At 39.7% G+C, this 22,511-nt stretch overlaps 1 protein-coding gene across 1 annotated transcript in view; it reads left to right on the top strand.

Moving 5' to 3' along the window:
* Window positions 1-22,511, top strand: part of ptch1 (patched 1) — a 65,680-nt gene that overhangs the window by 38,741 nt on the left and 4,428 nt on the right. Inside the window, exons 13-20 of the mRNA XM_079827334.1 lie at window positions 4,665-4,783; window positions 6,461-6,950; window positions 7,199-7,508; window positions 9,038-9,180; window positions 12,544-12,727; window positions 14,159-14,439; window positions 15,895-16,032; window positions 16,172-16,314. Of these exons, the coding sequence (XP_079683460.1) occupies window positions 4,665-4,783; window positions 6,461-6,950; window positions 7,199-7,508; window positions 9,038-9,180; window positions 12,544-12,727; window positions 14,159-14,439; window positions 15,895-16,032; window positions 16,172-16,314 (1,808 nt within the window). The remainder of the gene's footprint in view (window positions 1-4,664; window positions 4,784-6,460; window positions 6,951-7,198; window positions 7,509-9,037; window positions 9,181-12,543; window positions 12,728-14,158; window positions 14,440-15,894; window positions 16,033-16,171; window positions 16,315-22,511) is intronic.

Genomic DNA, 22,511 nt, shown 5'->3' with positions numbered 1-22,511 from the left:
CATACCTGCTCTTTCTTTGTGTATATGCGTGTGTTCCATACCTTCATTGACTCCAGATTTCTCCACACGACTTTTATTGATTTCATTCATCAAACCAAGCGTGTGACAGGTTGAGAGAGCTGGCGTGGCCCATAACCCCCCCACGGGGTGTGATTAGTGGTGCGGCCCCCTAAGTGTGCAGATTGTGGGCATGTAACTCAATCTGGGAGTGGGGGGTGGGTCGCACGGATTGTTGTTCCACACATCTGCGGTTTATTTATGACCGCAAGGCTGTGGAAGTGACATTGCAAAGAGGCTGAGCAGGAGATCTGCCCACAACCTGTTCCTGACTTAAATCAGGATAAAGAGACTGTCGAATGAAAATTCTGTCATCATTTACTTACCCTCATGTCGTTCCAAACCTATAACTTTTTTTTCTTTTGTGGGGAAAGAAAATGAGATATTCTGAAGACTGTGGACTGGAGGTTTCAAACTTCAAAAAAGAACTCAAAAGCACCTTTATGGCCTGTTCACACCAACACAAATGTTCAGTGTTTGTATGCGATTTGTCTATTTTTTTTTTTCACCAAACATTCGTCTTGGTGTGAACGGGCCTTTTGAAGTGTAATAAAAGTGGTTCCTATAACAAATCATACACAATAAGACCATAATCCTCTCTAGCGCTCTTTAGCATGTTTGAGTGACAAGTATTGATGTCCAATTCCTGAATGAATCATTTTGAAAGATTTGTTCATGATTCACTACTCATGAATGGAGATTTTTCAGTCAATTATGACTTACATTTTTGTCTTTTCTCACACAAAGCTATCGTATGGCTTCAGAAGACCTTTGAATATAGAACATGAGTCATATGGACCATTTATATATGTTTTTGCATGGTTGATTTTTGGAAAAAAAAGCAACTATTATGGGTTTGTTATAAAAATATGACAGGAGTTTATTTTTGGGTGAAGTATCCCTTTAAATGGTCTATGAAATCTGAATCTTCCTACATTTGAACCTACTTAGTCAGTCTTACTAAATTCAATTTAAAGATTTTCCCTATTGGACGTCTGAAGCCTCATGAAAAACTCACACTGATTCAATGCTTGAGCTGCTTAACCCTTGAACTTTAGGTGAAGTAACCTCGCCATCATCCACATAACCAGCACAGCTGCACAGAGACAGACGCAGAGATTTACACTCTGATGCCTTGTTCTGTTTAACAAACACGCTCACACAAATCTCAGCCTAAACCCTACAGACAGCCTCCCCCTTTGCGGGATCCTTTGATCCTAAATCAGAAATACACCATTGCCTTGCTTGTATATCTGCAAGTGTAGACTATGTCATATTGTGTTTGTGTCTGTTCGAAGATTACATATTTTCAGAATATGAAGTGCGGGATGAGCCTGTCGACCACACACAAGACGTGGCTCACGCCTAAACTCGTACAGACACACTCATACGGTGCTGTAGATCTAGTATTAGGATGTGTGGATTGATGTCTCACACACATCTGTCAGACACACGCTGTTTTTCACTGCAGCACACTCCAACTGGCACCTGTTCAACGGTGCCTGAAAACACTCATCTTCAAAACCGCTGTGAACACACACACCCACACGCACACCCCAACACATACATACACATACATACACACACTCTCTCACGGCTAAGAGATACTGCTTTTGAAACATTATTTCCTGCAATAACACTCTTTTTTTAGCTGTAGTCTTTTTAAAGATTTTGTGTCCAAATATTTACTTCAGATTTTCTGTACAAATGTGTTTACTTGATCGTTTGTGTCCAAATGTTTTTACTTCAACTTACTGGTCAAAATTTTTGGCTCAACTTGTCCACTTTTGGGAAAATGCATGTAAATTACTAAAGAATTGATTTTGTTTTGTTTTTTGTTTTTTGCCATATGCATCTCAATCCTTTTAGATAATCTTGTTCCTGTCAATATTTACTTATACACAATTTGTAGGCTTTCTATTATAAGAAAATGCACCAAAAATATTTATGACTCATCCTGCACTACACTAGCCTGACAAGCCAGACCCACATCAAGAGGTTGGGTCTGGAAACTCACCATTGACAGGGCTCAATCCGAGGGGCGGGATAAATGGTTGTCTTTCAAATTCCCTCTGCACGCAATTGGATAGCACCATGAACGCCACAACCAACCAGAGCAAAGAAGAAGGTGAAGCCAAGCTAACGTTAGTTGATAGACTTTCGCATCTTCTTTTCTTAAGAATGACTTCAGTGCCGTTCTTTGTTCTTTTCGCAAAGAAAAGCTTAACTCCAAGTTTTCCAGAGTCGCGGCCAAAGCCGATTCAAAAGACTGCTGTTTGTCAGCTTCTTTGTTTACGAGTAGCACGCAGACTCTGCCGTGACATGCCGTCATTATGTTAAGCCCGCCCACCGACTCTACACATGCTGTGATTGGCCTGACCAGAGTTTGGTTTTTCCAGCTCTCAGGTCTACCGAGAGTTGCTAGACTACACTCGCGGCAAAACAAATTTTCTGCCGCTAGGGTGCGTCTAGATTTCTAGGCTAGCACTACACAGATTTTTGTCCAATTAAATGCTAAAGAATGTCAATGTCCCTTCCTGAAAAATGTCTTTAAAGTCAACATAAACTCTTATTCAGCAAGGATTCATTAAATTGATATACATTGACAGTAAAGAAATATGTTACCGCAGATTGAACTTTTTATTCATAAAAAAATAAAAAGCAACACAACTGTTTTCAACATTGATATTAATAAATGTCTTTTGAGCATCTAATCAGCATATTAGAATGATTTCTGAAGGATTATTTGACACTAAAGACTGGAGTAATGATGCTGAAGATTAATCTTTGATAAATGAGTTATTGTAAAATGAAAAAAAATATTTTAAATTATAATACACTGCCTGGCCCAAAAAAGTTGCTCTTTGGATTTAAATAAGCAAATGCTAAAGAATCTATGATTGGATGATTGTTGCAGTGGTTATTGTGTTTCTAGCATGTTATATGTTTGACAACAGTTCTTTGAACCCTAATTGATGGATTGTGTAGCTTTTCATTTCTTAAACAACCATGCAGGAAGACACATCATGGCCTTATTTCAGGATAACCGTGTCAAGATTCATCAGGCTCAAACTGTGAAAGAATGGTTGGGAGGGAGCAAGAAGAATCATTTTCACACATGAATTGGCCTTAAATTCATTGAAAGTCTTTGGGGTGTGCTGGAGGAGACTTTACAGAGTGCTGGACTCTTGCATTTTCAATACAAGATCTTGACCAAAAATGTATGCTCATCTTGATGGAAATAACATCACATCATTTATTTCCATCAAGAGGTGCATCAGTTTTTGGTAAAGATCTTGAACTGTTGCCAAACACGCTAGAAACATAATAATCAATGCAATAATGATCCAATCATAGACTGTGTATTTCACAATGTTACTGTTTTACTGTATTTTTGATCAAATTATTGGCTTCTTTCCCCAAGTTTTAACAAATCACTGGTGCACATTATTCCAAAGGGGAAAAAACGGTTGTCTATATTTTTTCATTAAAATATAAATCGCCACATTTACTATTTTTGTGTAATAACATTACAGAATGGGTTGCAATTGCTGCTTCGTGATGAATTGAAACATTATTTCTCTGTCTTAATATCTTGTTATGGTTCAGGTTATGTTTTCGATTCTTCGGTCTCTGTTTAGCACTGTTCCTTTGGCTTCTCCCTCTCTTTCTATCTTTTTTTGGCAGCCCAAAAGCGGCCGCACATGTCAAGCCTAACAGATCTCACTCTAGAATCACTCTCACACATTCTCTCATCAGTTTTCTCTCTGTTCCTCTCTAGGGGTGATAGATGTGATATTTTGTTGTGTAAATGCAGTGACAAGTGTGTCCAAATACTTTTTGGAGTCACTGTATTTTGTATCTATGAGACTCTCTGTCTTATTGTGTCTTGGCTCTGTCAGGCTGAGCTGCTCTCTGGGTGGTCTGGCAGTCTGACATGGCTCCAACCTCCACCCATAAAAAAATACACCCTAACTAGGGCATGCATGCTTCGATCTGCCCTCTCTCTCCCTCGTTTTCTGACTCTCTCATTGTCATGTTGCTTTTCTTCATCCACTCTCTCTTCTCACTAGTTATTTTGTGAGCTTCAGCCGAATTAATCAGGATTAAATGTTTAAAATCACTCGCTCGTTCCCCCATGCTGGTAAAGAGTTCTTGGCCCTGGTGGAGTCTTTTTAGTAACCATGTGATATACCGGCTCTGAAAGAAAGTGGCTGTTTCCCAAGGTCAGAAGAGCCACATCTAGCTGAACTCTGAGAAAGTCTTTTTCCCGGGTTTGGACACGAACCACTTATGTTTTAATTCATAGTCAGTTCTTCAAATGGGAGTGTATTGAGTTGAATTTATGAGTTTGATAGCAATGTGATTTTCATTTAGAAATTTAAGTGTGTTTCACTCAAGCTGGATGAGCCCAAATTCAATTTTGGAATGGCAAGGGTTGTTTGTCATTCATCTGTTCTGAAGAGGATAATTGTCTTAAAATTGAATTTGTTGGGATCATTGTGGTTTTGGCATAGACCCTCTGCAGATGTGCGGGTGTTGCTGTATGTGAATATTTTGTGAGAATGTGAGTATGTGCTTAATACAAACATCTCCTTTTCTCTCAGGCGGCAGTGGTCGTGGTGTTTAACTTCGCTATGGTGCTGCTGATCTTTCCTGCCATCCTCAGCATGGACCTGTACCGCCGAGAGGACCGCCGCTTTGACATTTTCTGCTGCTTTGTCAGGTAGTGTACACAAGGCTCATCATAAACTGCTGTTGTTTTCAAAGCTAATACAAACTTAGCTTAACTCTACCCTTAATATAAAAAAACACTTTTGGATTATAGGAGAAAAACATAATTTAAGCATTTTTGTCTTTTTGAAGGATGTCCCCAAATAGAGTTAGCTAAATTGTGGGGTTTTGTCCCCAAGTAAACAAACATACTTAAACATAATTTCCATTTTTGCTTTATAAATAAATCTTTTTTGTTCTTACGATGACCTTAAAGGGTTAGTTCACCCAAAAATGAAAATTGTCATCATTTACTCACCCTCATGTTGTTCCAAACCCGTAAGACTTTCGCTCCTCTTCAAAACACAATCCCTCCATTGACAGTCCACGCTTTTACCACTCTAAAGTTAATAAAGAGATCGTAAAACGAATACATACAGTATGAATTTAGTCCAAATTTTCTGAAGAGACACGATCGCTCTTTATGATGAACAGATTTTATTCAGGCTTTTAAATTTAATTTAGGCAAGTAAAGATCACTACCATTCAAAAGTTTAAAGTCAGTACATTTTTTGAAAGAAATCAATACATTTATATAGAGCGGGGATGCTTTAAATTGATCAAAATTGACATTAAAAACATTTATAACATTACAAAAGACTTCTATTTCTATTCATCAAAGAATCCTGGAAGAAGATGTATATGTATCATGGTTTCCACAAAAATGTTAATCAGCATAATCGTTTTCAACATTAGTGAAACAGGCAGACACAGACGGACACACTAGGGTCTCTGATGTGGTTTTGTAAATATTCTAAACAAATGAATTCAGATAAAATATACAATGACTTATGACACTTAGTGCAGTATAAACAACACAATTAAGCGTCAACCTGTCCTAACATCCATACTTTGTGCATTTGTGCGTGTGTTGATGTTTATCTCTGTCTGTGGCCCCGGGCCTTTAAATAAGACATGCCGTTGCCTCTCCTGCTTTATGCAACATTCTTGATGTCTGATGAGAGAGAGTAAACGAGTCCGCTATATGCACATACTTTACCTTCGTAGTCATGCCCCCAAGCTCCTGCAGGAAATTAAACCTGATGCTTAAACTTTCACCATGGTTGAAATGATTGCTTTCTAGTCACCAGCACTCACTCGCCTCTCGGCTTTAACTTCTCTCGACTGGAAAGCTGATTGCGGTCACATTAACATGCATTTGCATTAGCGCTCAAGAGTAATGAGTTGCTTTCACAAGCTCATCTCTCCATTCATATAGAAAATCATGGAGAAGATACAAGCTCTTCTGCAAAACACTCAAAATAATCAACTTTTTCTTCGCAAAAAGAGTAAAGAATGTCAGTGCATAGTGTAAGTAGGCGAATTTGGATATAGCACATCTGAGCTTGTTGCAGAAATGATGGGATTGGATTCTCCATTAAGGATATGAATGATGCTGAATTACAATTTGGACCAATCGAGGTATCTTAGAAGGAAGAATGATTAAGAGCCCTACCTTTTTAAACTTTGTGGTGAATGTTAATCTATACATGTCAACTTTATCCAGCTCTGTATAATTTCCTGTGTTGTTGATATTTAAATTGATATTGCAGGAAATGCCACACAGAATCGACCGTTACATGGTGCTTTTGTGTTACTGAAATGCTGTCATTCTCCCTCTCTCCTTTAGCCCTTGTGCTAACCGGGTGATCCATTTGGAGCCGCAGGCAGCGTATGCCGACTCCTCCGCTGACTCGAGCTGCTACAGCCCTCCGCCCTCATACAGCAGCCACAGCTTCGCCCAGCACACCCAAATCACCATGCAGTCCACGGTACAGCTGCGCACCGAGTACGACCCCAGAACACAGGCCTACTACACCACGGCCGAGCCACATTCTCACATCTCCGTCCAACCCTTTGCCCCCAATCCCAATCCCAACCCCAACCCCAACCGCAACAACAATAACAACAACAACCGCAACAACAGCAGCGCAGGGCCAGGAGCGGCCTCTGATACAGCGTCCTGCCAGAGTCCTGATGGCGCTAGCTCCACACGAGACTTGCTATCTCAATATGGGGAGTCGAGTTTACGCTGTCTGGAGCCACCGTGTTCTCGATGGACGTTTGCATCATTTGCTGAGAATCATTATGCACCGTTTTTGCTGCAGCCTACAACAAAGGTGAGGGTAAAATGCTTTTTTTCCCACCTTGCACTTCATCCGATTAGAAGTGGGATTACAAATGCCAGCAATGAGCTAATCTCCTGGAGTTATGTTTTGTAAGTGTTATTTTGTGAGTCAGGGCCTTCTGAAAACCACAAACACCTCAAACAGGGCAGAACTTCGTCATAAGAAACTAAAACAGCAGTAGCTTCAGATATAGCCAAACTCTGACTCATATCTCTCTTTTTGTGTGTGTTTCCTATCAGGTGGTGGTAATTTTGCTCTTCTTGGCACTTCTCGGGGTCAGTCTGTACGGCACCACCCGCGTCCGGGACGGTTTAGAGTTGACTGACATTGTGCCTAGGGAGACGGGCGAATACGACTTCATCCGTGCCCAATTCCGTTACTTTTCCTTCTACAACATGTATGTGGTGACCCAGAGAGCGGACTACGCACAGATCCAGCCTCAGCTTTATGAGCTGCACCAACGCTTCGGCACTGTGAAGTACGTCCTGCGGGAGGAGAACGGCCAGCTCCCACTCATGTGGCTGCATTACTTCAGAGACTGGCTGCAAGGTAATACACTCAGATGCGTAATCGATCAGCCTGGCATCAGAAACCATTGGTAGAGGCCAAACCTCAATACATTTTGTTAGATGGACACTGCCATTCAAAAGTTTGAGGTCATTAAGATATTGTTGTTGTTTTTTTAAGAAGAATTTAATACTCTTATTCAGCAAGGCGCATTAAAATTAAATTGATCCCTAAAGATTAAAAAAATTATTACAAAATATTTTTATTTCAAATAAATGCTTTTTAACTTTCTATTCATCAAAGAATCCTGAAATATTGCTTTACGGATTCCACAGAAATGTTAGGCACAACTGTTTTCAACATTGATGGTAAAAAGAAATTATCATATTAGAATGATTTCTGGCCAAAAAAAGGAAAATATAGCTTTGCCATCACAAAAATAAATTAAAATAGAAAACGGTTATTGTAAATTGTAATATTTCATAATAGTGCAGCCTTTGTGAGCAAAGGAGACTTCTATCAAATATATTAAAACATTTTTACAGACCCCAAACTTTTAAATAGTAGTGTATTTTTAAAAAGGGGAGAAAAATCTCCAACATCTTTTTGTTCAACAATTTTCTTTTCTCTAAAACATTTGAGTTTCACAAACTGCTTAATTTTTAGGGACTGTCTTGCTTTTCAGAGAGCACCTTGCTTCATTAGAGACTTTTACCATGATCAGATCATCTGTTTCTCACAAACTGTTTATCACGCTGCTAACCCTCCAAATCTTTAACACATTTAATTTCTTAAAGCGGATTATGATCCGAGAATGAGATTTAAATTGAGAGATTAAAAACAGAGCAAAACCGTGAAAAAGACTCCACTCTATGAGAAATGCAGTGAAGGTGAGACTTAAAAACAAGATCGGGAGATAAAGGGCATGTCCCTACAATAACTTTCTCATTGTGGCCTCCTCCACAGTGGCTTCTTTCCATGAAATCCATGTGTCGAGCGCTCGGAATGCCGTATCTAATCCCGGGCGGGTCAAATTCAAAAGCAAACCTTGTTTTGCCCACTTTCTCTCTCATAGCGCCTCTTTTAAAAGGCATGCCTGTTTCCAAACAACTTCTGTCCAGACAGAGTTTGGGTGGCATGCACAGACTTGCTTTGTCGCTGTCAGCTCGGCCAACCAGAACCTCAAACATCATTGGCGTTTTTCATTTACTTTCTTTTGTTTCATCCTTTCAGCGATCTCATTAGAACATGTTTTTGTTCGGTGCAGTGGCAGCGTCTCTGTGTGCGTTCACTTTGGTGTATGTATGTGCGTATAGGCTTCAGTAAAGACCGCTCCAGAGATGGTGGAGAGAGCTGTCTTTAATATTGTGGTTTGAAATGGCTCGACAAATTGGTCACAGACAGTGAAGCGAGGGAGAGAGAAAACAAAGTGCCCTAGAAGCGGACCACTGGCGTTGAGGGGAGAGAGAGAACAAGGGGTTGAGGGATGACTGAGAGGAGAGGTTAACATGATTTATGTACAGTATAACCTATTGAACAAGATCCACAAAATAATGTGTGTGTCCCGGCAGGTCTGCAGGAGGCATTCGATAAGGACTGGCAGGCCGGTAGGATCACTCAGGGGAACTACAGGAATGGCTCTGACGGTGGTGTCCTGGCCTACAAACTCCTGGTACAGACCGGCCGCAGGGAGAAGCCAGTCAACCTCAACCTGGTAAGAAATCAACTTGAGAAAGATCAGATGCATTTCAATGCAACTCCTGTTTTTATAGATTGAATCCCATGATTCTCAGAGAGGTAATGGAGCCAGTCTCCCTGAGGTGGTGTATCCACAAATAAAATGTCACATATATCCAGATTATCCACCTTTATTGAAGAGCACATTACTGTTTACTAAGAAACGTATTATGCAGGTCACCCAACAGACTTCACAACCTACATTTTTTTACCGTCTTACCAAATAAGCGGGCTTGGTGACTTATTTATTTAATTTATTTGTGTTCATTCAATACTGAATGTTTAATATTTGTTCAATTGATATTAAAAATGATATATTACTAACTGCTGAACTCTTTGAGAAGGAAATATTGTTCTTATTTTTAGCAGTATCCTAATATTACATATAATGTTTATGACATTATCATTTATTATTGTCATATATCAAATGTCCGTCCATCCATCCATCCATCCATCCATCCATCCATCTTATTATAGTATTACTATTATCATTATTTATTATTAAACAGCTGTCATCCCAATAGAAGTATGTTGATACAGTACACCGGCCTAGCCTTTTCTGTTACTTCTTGGTTGACTTGATCAACATGTTTATGTGAATCTCTGATTGTGTGTGTAATTCTAGAGATGACGGAAGGGTGCTTGGCTAGATATGTGTTTAGCATCAGTGTCAGGGTTTATAACCACGCATAGGAACCACACCTGGCTTCTGAATGTCTGTCTGTGTCTGTCCTCATTCTCTTTCTCTCTTTCTCCCTCTGATTGCTTTACCAAGCACAGGAATTTAAAGCTCTCGATGGGGCCGCAACTTGCCTCTGAAAAAGCAATTAAGTCTTCATTTAAACCATTTGTTCCAGTTTCTTGCTGCAGGCCTAAAGCTCAGCCTATACAACCTTTTCAGTGCTCCTTCTGAGGGGCCTTGTCAAGAAAGAAACTACTGCACACACACACACACACCGGCAAAAAAATATAACAGGTTAACACATTAACAGTTTCCAGTTGCTACCCAGCATGAAATGTCAGAGAAAAGGAGAGCAAAAATATGAAAAATACAAAGCATACCACATGCCAGAGGGACTAGAGGGTGGGGAGGTTTCGAGTAGACGGCTGCGAGAGAGTGTGTGTGTGTGTGTGTGTGTTTGAGAGTGTGTCGTCTTGTCGGGTAATTGGCAATGCACACATAAGACCAGAATTGATTTGCATTTTTGTTATTTTCAAGTGGTCATTTATTGTGCTGAACCATTGCCAGCTGAATGGGAACGAAAAGCCAGCAGATCTGTGTTTGTGTGCGGCCCTGTGATGTCATTTCCTCTGCCTGTGAGGGAAGAGGGGCGGCAGTGGGCCAGGAGGCCGCCAGCTTTGCACTGTGTGCTTCCCGTGACAGCTTGAAGACATACAGTTGTTGCGCATCCTGCTGCTTAATGCAATCCAGATCTTTGGAATCCAAGTCCACTTTTTTTCTCTCCCGCCTCTTGCTTATTCCCTTCCCTTGGAAGTGCTGCCATGTCACCTTTCAGTGTATACAGAGGCGGGAATCACATGCTGCCTGTCTCTTGGTTACCTTAAAACTTGTACTAGGTTTTCCTTGAGGACTTCCGTTATTTTTCCTTCATCTGAGAGTAAATGTGTTATTATATTTTTTGTATTATGTTTATTAATTGTAAAATATATATTAAACAAAATCAATACAAAATAAACTTTATTTTATTTATGGAAATTGAAATTCCTATATCTCAATTTTTCCTACTAATCTGCTATTTTTATTTTAGATTTTTTTTGTAATTAAATTACATTTAATTTTTTTCTAAACATTTTCCCCCTCATCTACAATATATATTTTTTGTGTTTTTTTTTGTGTGTTTGTGATTTTTGATAAATTACAACCCGTATTACTCATACTTTTACATGGAATGCAGGAACAGTGCAAATGAGTAAATATTATATAAAATATACATTTCAAACACTATTAAAGATGAGTAAACAGTCAACCAAATGACTCATAACCACACCTTAAGTGATCCAAAAATCACAACTCGGCGGTGACATGAGTACAAATCACTGCATTACTTGGCGTCCTTAGATGGGCGAAAGTAAATTGACTACACATATTTATGGTAGAGAATGAAGGTGCGTCGTTCAACTTTTTTTAGTCTATGACTGTTACACATGCGTTTTATTTCTCAACTGGTTACGTTCACTTAAGGCTTAACCGACTATGTTTACTATTCACCATGACAGGCTTTTTAACATCATTTTGTATGAAATTGTCCATTCAAGTGCAAGAAGACTTGAATATACTTTGGCTTTTCTGCGCTCAGCCAGAGGAGTATACTTTGAAAGGCTTGCTCACTCAACTGTGCACAAGATGGAGTGAAGCGCGGAAAATGAAGTATACCCCTGTAGTCAATTGTATCCCTTAAAACTCATCTGTGATCATCAAAATGACATTTTAAAAAAAGATTTTCCTGTTAAAATAATTTCTTCATGCCTTAAAATAGCTTGAAGCAACCGTACAAACCATGGCAGTAAATTATCACAAATGAACATATCACTCCAGTATGTAATCTAGCCCCTTTGATTCTTGCAGTACTGATTTCTAAACGGACTGTTGTAGAATGAGAGCATCCACAATCCTTCCCTGGATATCAGTACAGTTAAAACAAGATTTTCCCCCTCATTTATTTATTAATTTTTAATTTAATGTCAAGATTTTTATTTGAATTTTTTTTTACTTGTGTTGAATAGGACTTTAGCTCATTGTGCTATCAAAAACCCTATTTTGCCTTCATGGTAGGAGCCGTCTGTGGCGCCGGGCATTGTGGGTATCCATAGGGGTCAGGAGAAGCAAGTGTTTGCAACATTTGTACAGATGTTGTGTTATTTTTATAGCTCTCCTCCATTTGCTGGGTGGCATTTCCTCCAGTGTTAACAGCAAGGTTAACTGCACACAGACGCGCTCAGGGACTCCGGCCAATTTTTTTATTGTTACACTAACTCAAGCAATTTTTCTCTCACTCACTCTCATTTCTACCACACACCCAGACCCCCCCCCAAACACACAAACACACACATACACACTGACCCCCGACTCCTGACTGGGAGACTGTAGATTTATTTTCTCGAGAAGCATGTATGGCATTGAGTGTGATGCCGTAATGACTTTGCCTTCACAGGAGGTAGCTAGGTGAGAAGTAGAGATTACTGCAGTGCTTGTGGGCATTCACAATGCTCAGTTATATAGTACATGCATTGGATATTTCTAGAACTAGTTAATGTTAGCAGACAAACCATGTTTCTAATTTTACATTTTCTTTTTTTTCTTTTTCTTTTTTATCACCAGCTAACCAGACAGCGGTTGGTGGGTGCCGATGGAATCATCAACCCAAACACCTTCTATATTTATTTATCTGCCTGGGCGAGCAATGACCCGGTGGCCTACGCAGCATCCCAGGCCAACATCCGTCCACACCCTCCTGAGTGGCTCCACGACAGGACAGATCACATTCCTGTCAGCAGACTCAACAGTGAGTTCTTTCTGATTCATTTATCAGCATTCCAAGGGGCCAAAAACATTACAATTAGTCGATGTAACCGATGTAACGGATAATTCAATTTATGTGCTGGATTTTCCTTTATTCAGGTTTTATTTGGTAGGATATACATATTTTGTGTTAAATGATTTACAACACATTTTACGTCAGTAATGTTACCTATTTGATATTCAGGATATTCAAAAATAAAATATAGGACTGGACATATTTATAGGATTGTTTTTTTTTATTTCTCAGCTTACCAAATAAGAATCATTTTTATTTTATTTTTTAAACATGCAGTGATGAGTTGTTTCTGATTGATTTGTCTTATTTTAATTTAATTCAATTATAAATAAATAAATCAAAATAATCAGAAACAATCCATCGGTGCATGTTTAAAATAAATCAATACATTTGAAACATGCATTGTATTGTTTGTAGTAAGACTTGGAGTATATGATTTAACGTATCCTGTTACATATGAAGTTTTGACGTCTGGTTGATAATGGTCAACTGAGCTTTTCCAAAACGGAATGACTTGTGTATCGTTTATGAAGTTCAGACAGCGAAAGTGGGTTTATTCAAACTGTACTCGTATTTTTAAAGTTAACAGCGGCACCGGGCTGCGTGAGCTTGTGTACATTGTGTGTGCAGTACACAGTGGGCGCTCGGGGGAAATGTGACTGGATAACAAGCTGAAACGGCCTCTCCGAGTCGGAGCCCCCACAGCAGGCTGGCAGACGTCCAACTCCCGTCTTGATGGAAATTTATAGTGGAGATTATAACGGGGCAAAAGCATGTTTAGCAAGTGGTCCTGCCTGACCCCTTCAGGCACTGGAACACACACTCTGATATTCCCTCCCTTCCACCCACACGCCCTTCACAGATGCTCTCACACACACCTCCGGAGCGCTAGTCATTCTGGGTCACATTCTTCTGATTTTATTTGTGGTTTTAAGACTGCCGCTTATCCAAGTCCAGTAGCCGGAGTGATGACTCATTCCAGGCCTGCTGCTGAAAGCCCTGCAGTGCACACAAGCTTTGATGACAGGTGATAACTGTCAGCATGAATTTGGCAATACTCAAACGTTTGATGGTCATATGTGTGTGTTCGTTCCGGAGAGGAGCGGTGGGATATTTCAGAGCAGATTTTTGACAACATAATTACAGCAGATCATCGTCAGGATTGACACTTGGCTGCATGTCGAGATTTGATAGCTGGTAATTTAGCCCTCTTTTCCTCCTGGGGCGGTAAATAAATCGACATGTTTAATAGGTGCAGTCTGTCACTTTGAGAACCCTAGACGTCCTTTATGCTATCTACGACTCTCAAAGAGTGACAGATCATGTGCCTTGTTGTAAAAGTAATATTTACTAATAATTATCTCATTTGTTTGGACATCTTTGTCTTTATTTCTGCAGTTCCTGCTGCTGAGCCCATTGAATATGCACAGTTTCCCTTCTACCTCAACGGGCTTCGTGAGACGCCACAGTTCGTGGAGGCCATCGAGAGTGTCCGCGCCATTTGCAACAACTACAGCCGCCAGGGCCTGCCCAGCTACCCCAACGGCTACCCCTTCCTCTTCTGGGAGCAGTACGTAGGCCTGCGTCACTGGCTCCTGCTGTCCATCAGCGTCGTGCTGGCCTGCACCTTTCTAGTGTGCGCCGTCTTCCTGCTCAACCCCTGGACTGCGGGAATCATAGTGAGTTTCTCTTTAAGATGTGTCAGGGTTTTGTCATCCATCACAGACTTGGCTCTATCTGTGTATGTACATTCAAGGCCTGTACAAACCAAGTCTGAATTTTTGGCATGAAACATTTCTATGAACTCCTTCATGCTCTGAAATATCCACTACAATTATCGTTTTTTTTTTTAATGGTTTACATACCGAAAAAATTAATTAATGTATCCAGAATTTTTTTTTTTTTTTTTAGAGATGTCAGACTCGATGTAGTTTTGGCACAGATCTATTAAAAATATTAGAAAATATTGTTGATATTTATTGAAATTGTGACTATTTCTAACGATCACATTTATATATCCTAACTGCAGCTTTATATTTCAAAATTGCTAATATTTTCTCATAATACCACTTTAAAACACTATTGCACATATTCCTTCTGGTTGAGTTTGTCTCCAAATTGAGTCTATTTTTTGCAATTGCAAACTTTATATCTCATGAAAAGTTATTTTTACAATTACCTTTATTTTTTTATTCTGAGGTGGAAACGAGCTTTCACAAAATACTCTTGTTTATTCTGTGAGAGACCGTGAAGATTGGAAGTAATTAAATGTGCACAATTTAGAGCAAGACAGGGGAGGGCAGGCAGGAATAGCTGAAGAGAAGCCGTGTTTTTACAGCCTTGCGCTTTGTGTTTATCTTGTACTGTCAGAGCCAGTTTGTTTAGTCTACATGAGGCTTTTTCAGACATTTCTCTAAAATAAATGGGGAAATGAGAGGTTACCACAGCAACTATATCACTCCGCATATAAAATAGACCTGCTGCTCCTGATGAAATATGCGCGTATGTAACATTTATATCATCTGTGTGGCCTAACTTTCTTTCCCACACTCTGTCAGCCTCTTTTTGATGGTTTCTGTTTTAGTAGGGGCAGTGTTTAAGCCATCTGACTGATCTAACTCTGTCTGACAGGATAGCGGCCTCATCCTTTTGCTTTACTGGACACTTGAAAGGAAAAGTTATAGCCCTGCTCCAGCTTTTACCATTGCGCTTTTGTCCCAGACCACCAGCGGCCCCCTTAAACTCCATACGTCCCAACTTCCGCAATGCTCAACAACCTACCCCCTTTCATTTGCCAGCCCTTCCAATTCCCAAACTCCCCTCCGTTGGCCCTCTTTCTGTCCTCTTCATCCCTCTTCAAAGGCAGCTGGGCCCCCCAGTAACCCAAGACTCATCAGCTGATTATGGCATTTACTTCACCAGTTCATAGCCCGAGTTCAGCTCCATATGAAAGCGTTGCAAAAGAGCCCGTCTGAAGAGCAGATATTTTCCCACATTCCACAGCGCTTTATCTAAGCTGACCCATCTAACCCGAGCCGTACTTTACTTTACTTTAATCTATGTAAAGTATGGCTCCCTGTGTTTTAGGAAAGAGCTAAAACGATGGATTTATGTTTGCCGGTCCTCTCCAACAGGTGTTGGTGCTGTCTTTGATGACGGTGGAGCTGTTCGGCATGATGGGATTGATCGGCATCAAGCTCAGTGCTGTGCCCGTCGTCATCCTCATCGCTTCTGTGGGCATCGGTGTGGAGTTCACCGTCCACGTGGCACTGGTGAGTTTGTGTGCTGGTCATAATTGCCACTATTTCTCGTAATTGCATCTTTTTATCTCACAATTGCGGCTATATATAGCGAGTTATTTATTGGTCTGGGTGATTCATATTGATCATATTTGTCATGTTTTCTTCTCAGGCGTTCCTCACAGCTATCGGGGACAGGAACAAACGAGCCGTTCTAGCGCTTGAGCACATGTTTGCCCCAGTGCTGGATGGAGCGTTTTCCACCCTGTTAGGAGTCTTGATGCTGGCAGGGTCAGAGTTTGACTTCATAGTCAGGTAAAGACTGCAGACATGTATTTCGATTTTTCTTTCTGCTGCAGAGATTGTAATATATTTAATGTACTTTAAGATCGGATAGCGGTGTTAATCAGAGTAAAGGGTTAGTTCACCCAAAAATTAAACAATTGTCATAATTTACTCACCCTCATGTCGTTTCAAACCTGTAAGACTTCCGTTCGTCTTCGAAACACAAATTAAGATATTTTAAATGAAATCTGCGAGATTTCTGTACCTCCATTGACAGTCCACGAAACTACCACTTAGTCAAAGTTCATACAAAGATTGTAAAACTAATCCAGATAAATTGAGTGGTTTAGGCCAAATTTTTGCTTCATTTTTCTTTTCAACTTGATGGTAATTTTTCTTTCTCGTGAGGTAATGCTTGGCAAATATAATGTCATTTTGTGCTGTATCTGTCTCCAATGATGTGTCCTAACTAGGCGAGGTGTGACAATTCCGGCAACAAGCTAATTTTCTATCCCCACTGAAAACAAAATTATGGTTAATCAAAACGAAAAAACATATACCTTGTATTGTCATGGCGTCTGGGATGCTTTATAAGATGGCATCGCTGTTTAAACAGATAGTTTAGTTTAGTTCATGACACAAGTGTGGGTAATTGATGACAGAATTTTCTTTTTTTTTTTAGGTGAACAAACACTTAAATATTCATGAGTCAAATTAATTTCCTGTGTGGGCACAGCTATCTGGCTCAAAATATTTAAAGGGCTGGTAAAACACATTCTTTCGAAGGCTTGATTGTGTTTGTGGGGTGCACTGTAACATGCGTTCATGCTTCGTTTTTAAAAAATTGCATTATTTTTTATATATTTTACCTTTATTCTACACTGCTCTGTCCCTCCTTGTAAAAACGGTCTGATGGTTTTCGGGTTCTATGAAGCCGGTCCCTCAAAAATACGCAATGGGCTCAGATTGGTTAGCTGGCCCAGTGTGTTGTGATTCGCTAACCGCCTAGTGCACGTTTTTCGGAAACGTCACGCCCCTTACCTTTACCGGTAGACTGTGCTTTGGAAGTATTAGAAACAATGGCGTCAATAAAACCATACCAATTTGAGCCCGAATCGGACCCAGACAATTTTAGTGAAGATGATCGAGCAGAACCTGTTCAGTCCTCAAGAGTAAAGACTGCGGATCTGTAGTGATCACTACTGAATGGCACTGTTACTTTTGTATTTTTAGAACGATTATAGCCAAATATCTGTCGCAAGAACTATTAACCCAAATGAACACTAAACATTGGCTTTACTATAGTAGCCAAATCAAACACAGAAACATGTTTAGCATGCCCGTAGATAAACAAGCATGTAGATAAGCAATACATAAAAGCTCTAATCAACTAATAATTTACACTAATTCCAAGTTCGCTGTTGAGATTTTAAAAAAAGTTTGGAATGTTAGGTGTTTGTCGGATAACGTTAAGTATGAATGAGCATTTAACAAACTGGTTTGCAGAGCCAAACAGCATGGTCATTTGTCAAATGTGACCGTGTTCCCCTCTGTCTCATACACACATGCATATAACATGTTGTATGTTAAACACACTGCAGCCCACCCCCGTCTCTAGGAAGGCTGAACAAAGTGGACCTGCAACCCGGATGAAAATAACAGCGTTTCGTCGGCATTGCGGCAACAACACTCCAGCCTACTAACTATACCACAACAACTCTTCTCCACAGCAATACAAAATGGCCTCGCCCCCCCTTATTTAATATTCTCGGAGGAGGGGTTTATGTAAATATTGGGACTGGTGATGTCAGCAACCCTGGAGGAATGTCTAGTAGTCTCTACCGGCCGTTTGCTGTAGTCCTTAGAAATTTATTTCTTTAAAGGCAAATATCTCCCTTTGCTTTAAACTTTGAACGTTGTAACTTAGCAGATATTGTTTATGCTCAAACAGCAACATTACACACTAGCTAAAGTTAGAAAAGTGAAATCGTGTTTTACCACCCCTTTAAGTATAAACATAGAAACCAAGTGAATTACAAAATGTGCTCTTTGCTCATCAGAGCTGGTTTGACAGAAACCGATTAACATAGAAAAGATCGCTTTTATCACTTGTCGCTTTTGTCACATCGCGCCTGGTTAGGACACAGTGTAAATGTTTTCCTAACTCTCTTCTCAGTCTTAACCCAACCTCCCTTCACGTTCTACATGAGCACGTATCTTTCCTGTCTGTCTTCACGGAGCTTGAGGCTCTCCTGTGTTTTCTGTAATCTTTTTCTTTTTTTTTTTCTACGGCCCCGCAAAGACATTTACAAGCTGAGTGCCGAGAAAGCCCGGGGGTTATTTTGCAGCTAGTCGAGGAGTGGAAATGAGGAGTGACACACACTGCTACTTAGAGGATCTAAATCAGTAACTTTGCATTTGGTTTATGTTTTATGTCCTTCCCGTCCTCAGATGAGTCCAAACACATACGGAAATTTATTGTTTCTTGGAGTGGTATCGAGACTATCATTGTGCTGAAATTCAAATCACACTTATATCAAACTGAGTCATGGGTGTTTGAATGGTACTGTGAGTATCTCGGCTGTTTCTACGGGAGGGAAAGAACAAATGTCTGCAGTAGCTCATTCTTATTAGAGGACTGGAAAACCACCACAGCCCTCCACCCTCAAATCACTCTGGATCTAAAGTAGCATGCCAGAAAAATAATACACACACAAGTTCAGAGCAATCACACACTCTCTCCGCAGACCACATTGGGCCCCAGTCCCTCTCATGGGCTCCCATTGAAACGCAACTACTGTTTTTTCATCAAACAAAACCCCCTGGCCTCCGAAGATATGGAAAAAAACAAAAATGCAGGCTGTATTTTTATAGCCTTGCAGGAATAAATGTTTCCCTGACTTTGCTATGTCAGGTCCGCTAATGTTTTGAGTCCAAACAGATTGGACGTGTTGCTCAGAGAGGTTTCGCTAGGGAGAAGTGGCTTTCGAGAACAGCTCTTGGTTCATGGACACTTCACGCAACGTCTCAAAGTTCAAAGTTGAAGAACATAAAACTCTTTTGTTGCTTCAGCCAGTCTGAAGGAATTGCTCTCATCCGTGGAAAAGCACACCGGCGTAAATCACTCGTCAATAAGAACGTTTAGTTTGGAGTCTGCGACTTTCCGAGCAGTTCGACCAAGACAATGTTCATTTTTCATAGTCTGTTGAGTTGTAGCTATTGATCTGTTTGATCTCTCTGCTTGTGAGTTCTGCCTTTCGTGTGGTAGAGTGAGAGCCGAATACAAACCCAAAAGTGCAATTCAAGGAGCCTTACTTGATGAAATACAGACATAGTCATAGTCTAAAGATCCAAAAAATTTGTTGTTTGTTTCAAACATAAGCCTAAATAATACCAGGCTGGCTTCTCTCTCCATTCTCTCCCCAAACAAGTGGCGTCTGCTTGGTTAAACACTGTAATAGCTCTTCCCTTGAACCAGGCCTACGAAACCTCCCAAAGGACATAGATGAAGTGAGTGTGCCTAGAGAGACACCCAGGACTGTGGTTCTCTAGTGAGATGCCCACCTTGTGCGGCCATTAGAGGACATTGTTTGAGTCTGAGGAGCTGCTTGTAAACCTGGGGAGGCTGAGCAAGAGCAGCATCAGTTATAAATGTGTCTGTGAGTTTAGTCTGAGGCGCAGCTGTGCTGCATACCAGCTGGCGGGTGTTTACTAATGTACCCACTGTCTCTCCCACACATGCATTCATATATTCCTTACAGTATAAAGTATGGTTTGAATGCATATTTCATTCTTGCAGTGCCTTTGATATCACTGCAAAAAAAATGGTTTTCCAGTAAAAATATCCGTACATTCTAATAAGATGAATTTATTTGAAGTTATGTACTAAGATAGTCAAATTGGTTTTCAGAGAATACATTTATGATGAGAAAAGTTAACAAGTTAAGTTATATAATAATTTTTTTAAATATATTTATTTTATTTATTTATTTCTAATTTTTTTATATATATATATATATATATATATATATATATATATTATCATTTTTCTTTCATCTAGAATTTTTATATATATTCAATATATGTTATGAAAAGAGCAATTGTTCTCTCACAAAACTGTTTAGATCATTTACTGGAAAGTAAGTAAACTTGCTGATATATATATATATATATATATATATATATATATATATATATATATATACCTATTTTATATATATATATATATATATATATATATATATATATATATATATATATATATATATATATATATATATATATATATATATATATATATATATATATATATATATATATATATATATATATATATATATATATATATATATATATATATATATATATATATATATATATAACTATTTTATATATATATATATATATATATATATATATATATATAACTATTTTGCAAGTTCTCCCACTTAGAAATCATGGAGGGGTCTGAAATTGTCATAGTAGGTGCATGTCCACTGTGAGACATAATCTAAAAAAAAAAAATCCAGAAATCGCAATGAATGATTTTTTTAACTATTTATTTGTATGATACAGCTGCAAATAAGTATTTGAACACCTGAGAAAATCAATGTTAATATTTGGTACAGTAGCCTTTGTTTGCAATTACAGAGGTCAAACGTTTCCTGTATTTCTTCACCAGGTTTGCACACACTGCAGGAGGGATTTTTGCCCACTCCTCCACACAGATCTTCTCTAGATCAGTCAGGTTTCTGGCCTGTCGCTGAGAAACACGGAGTTTGAGCTCCCTCAAAAGATTCTCTATTGGGTTTAGGTCTGGAGACTGGCTAGGCCACGGCAGAACCTTGATATGCTTCTTACAGAGCCACTCCTTGGTTATCCTGGCTGTGTGCTTCGGGTCATTGTCATGTTGGAAGACCCAGCCTCGACCCATCTTCAATGCTCTAACTGAGGGAAGGATGTTGTTCCCCAAAATCTCGCAATACATGGCCCCGGTCATCCTCTCCTTAATACAGTGCAGTCGCCCTGTCCCATGTGCAGAAAAACACCCCCAAAGCATGATGCTACCACCCCCATGCTTTACAGTAGGGATGGTGTTCTTGAGATGGTACTCATCATTCTTCTTCCTCAAAACACGTTTAGTGGAATTATGACCAAAAAGTTATATTTTGGTCTCATCTGACCACATGACTTTCTCCCATGATTCCTCTGGATCATCCAAATGGTCATTGGCAAACTTAAGACGGGCCTGGACATGTGCTGGTTTAAGCAGGGGAACCTTCCGTGCCATGCATGATTTCAAACCATGACGTCTTAGTGTATTACCAACAGTAACCTTGGAAACGGTGGTCCCAGCTCTTTTCAGGTCATTGACCAGCTCCTCCCGTGTAGTTCTGGGCTGATTTCTCACCTTTCTTAGGATCATTGAGACCCCACGAGGTGAGATCTTGCATGGAGCCCCAGTCCGAGGGAGATTGACAGTCATGTTTAGCTTCTTCCATTTTCTAATGATTGTTCCAACAGTGGACTTATTTTCACCAAGCTGCTTGGCAATTTCCCCGTAGCCCTTTCCAGCCTTGTGGAGGTGTACAATTTTGTCTCTAGTGTCTTTTGACAGCTCTTTGGTCTTGGCCATGTTAGTAGTTGGATTCTTACTGATTGTATGGGGTGGACAGGTGTCTTTATGCAGCTAACGACCTCAAACAGGTGCATCTAATTTAGGATAATAAATGGAGTGGAGGTGGACATTTTAAAGGCAGACTAATGCTGCCTTCACGTGCTATCGGAAATTTCCTATTTCCCACTTTAGAAGTCGTGATTACGAGCTTGTTGCATTCAAGTGCTTTGTTGTCGGAGTGAACAGGAATCATGGTGGACACCAGGTTATTCTTGCCTATTTATTGGGAAAATCTTCTTAAAAACCAACATCATATGTAGTGTCCCATGCACCCACAACCATATAAACATTCCAGATAGTCCGCTTTCTGTTGATTCTGTAATTTCAGTCGAATGCAGGATATTTTCGCTGTGTACCAAACATACAATACGCTTCATATGATTACTTTTACATGTAAATATGTACTACATTAATTTCAAGACAAGACAACCTAGCTGTTTTGGGAAAAAAACAATAAAACCACACCTGCCACAGCAGTCTAGTTCTCCCCGCCACCATGTTTAAAGCTTATGACACGCCCATCTCGGGAATTGGGGTATCAAAATTATTT

Source organism: Gobio gobio (genome assembly GCF_949357685.1).
Source record: "Gobio gobio genome assembly, chromosome: 10".
NCBI classification, from domain to species: domain Eukaryota; kingdom Metazoa; phylum Chordata; class Actinopteri; order Cypriniformes; family Gobionidae; genus Gobio; species Gobio gobio.
The sequence above is the reverse complement of the archived record's forward strand: the minus strand, read 5'-3'. Positions and strand labels throughout refer to the sequence as shown.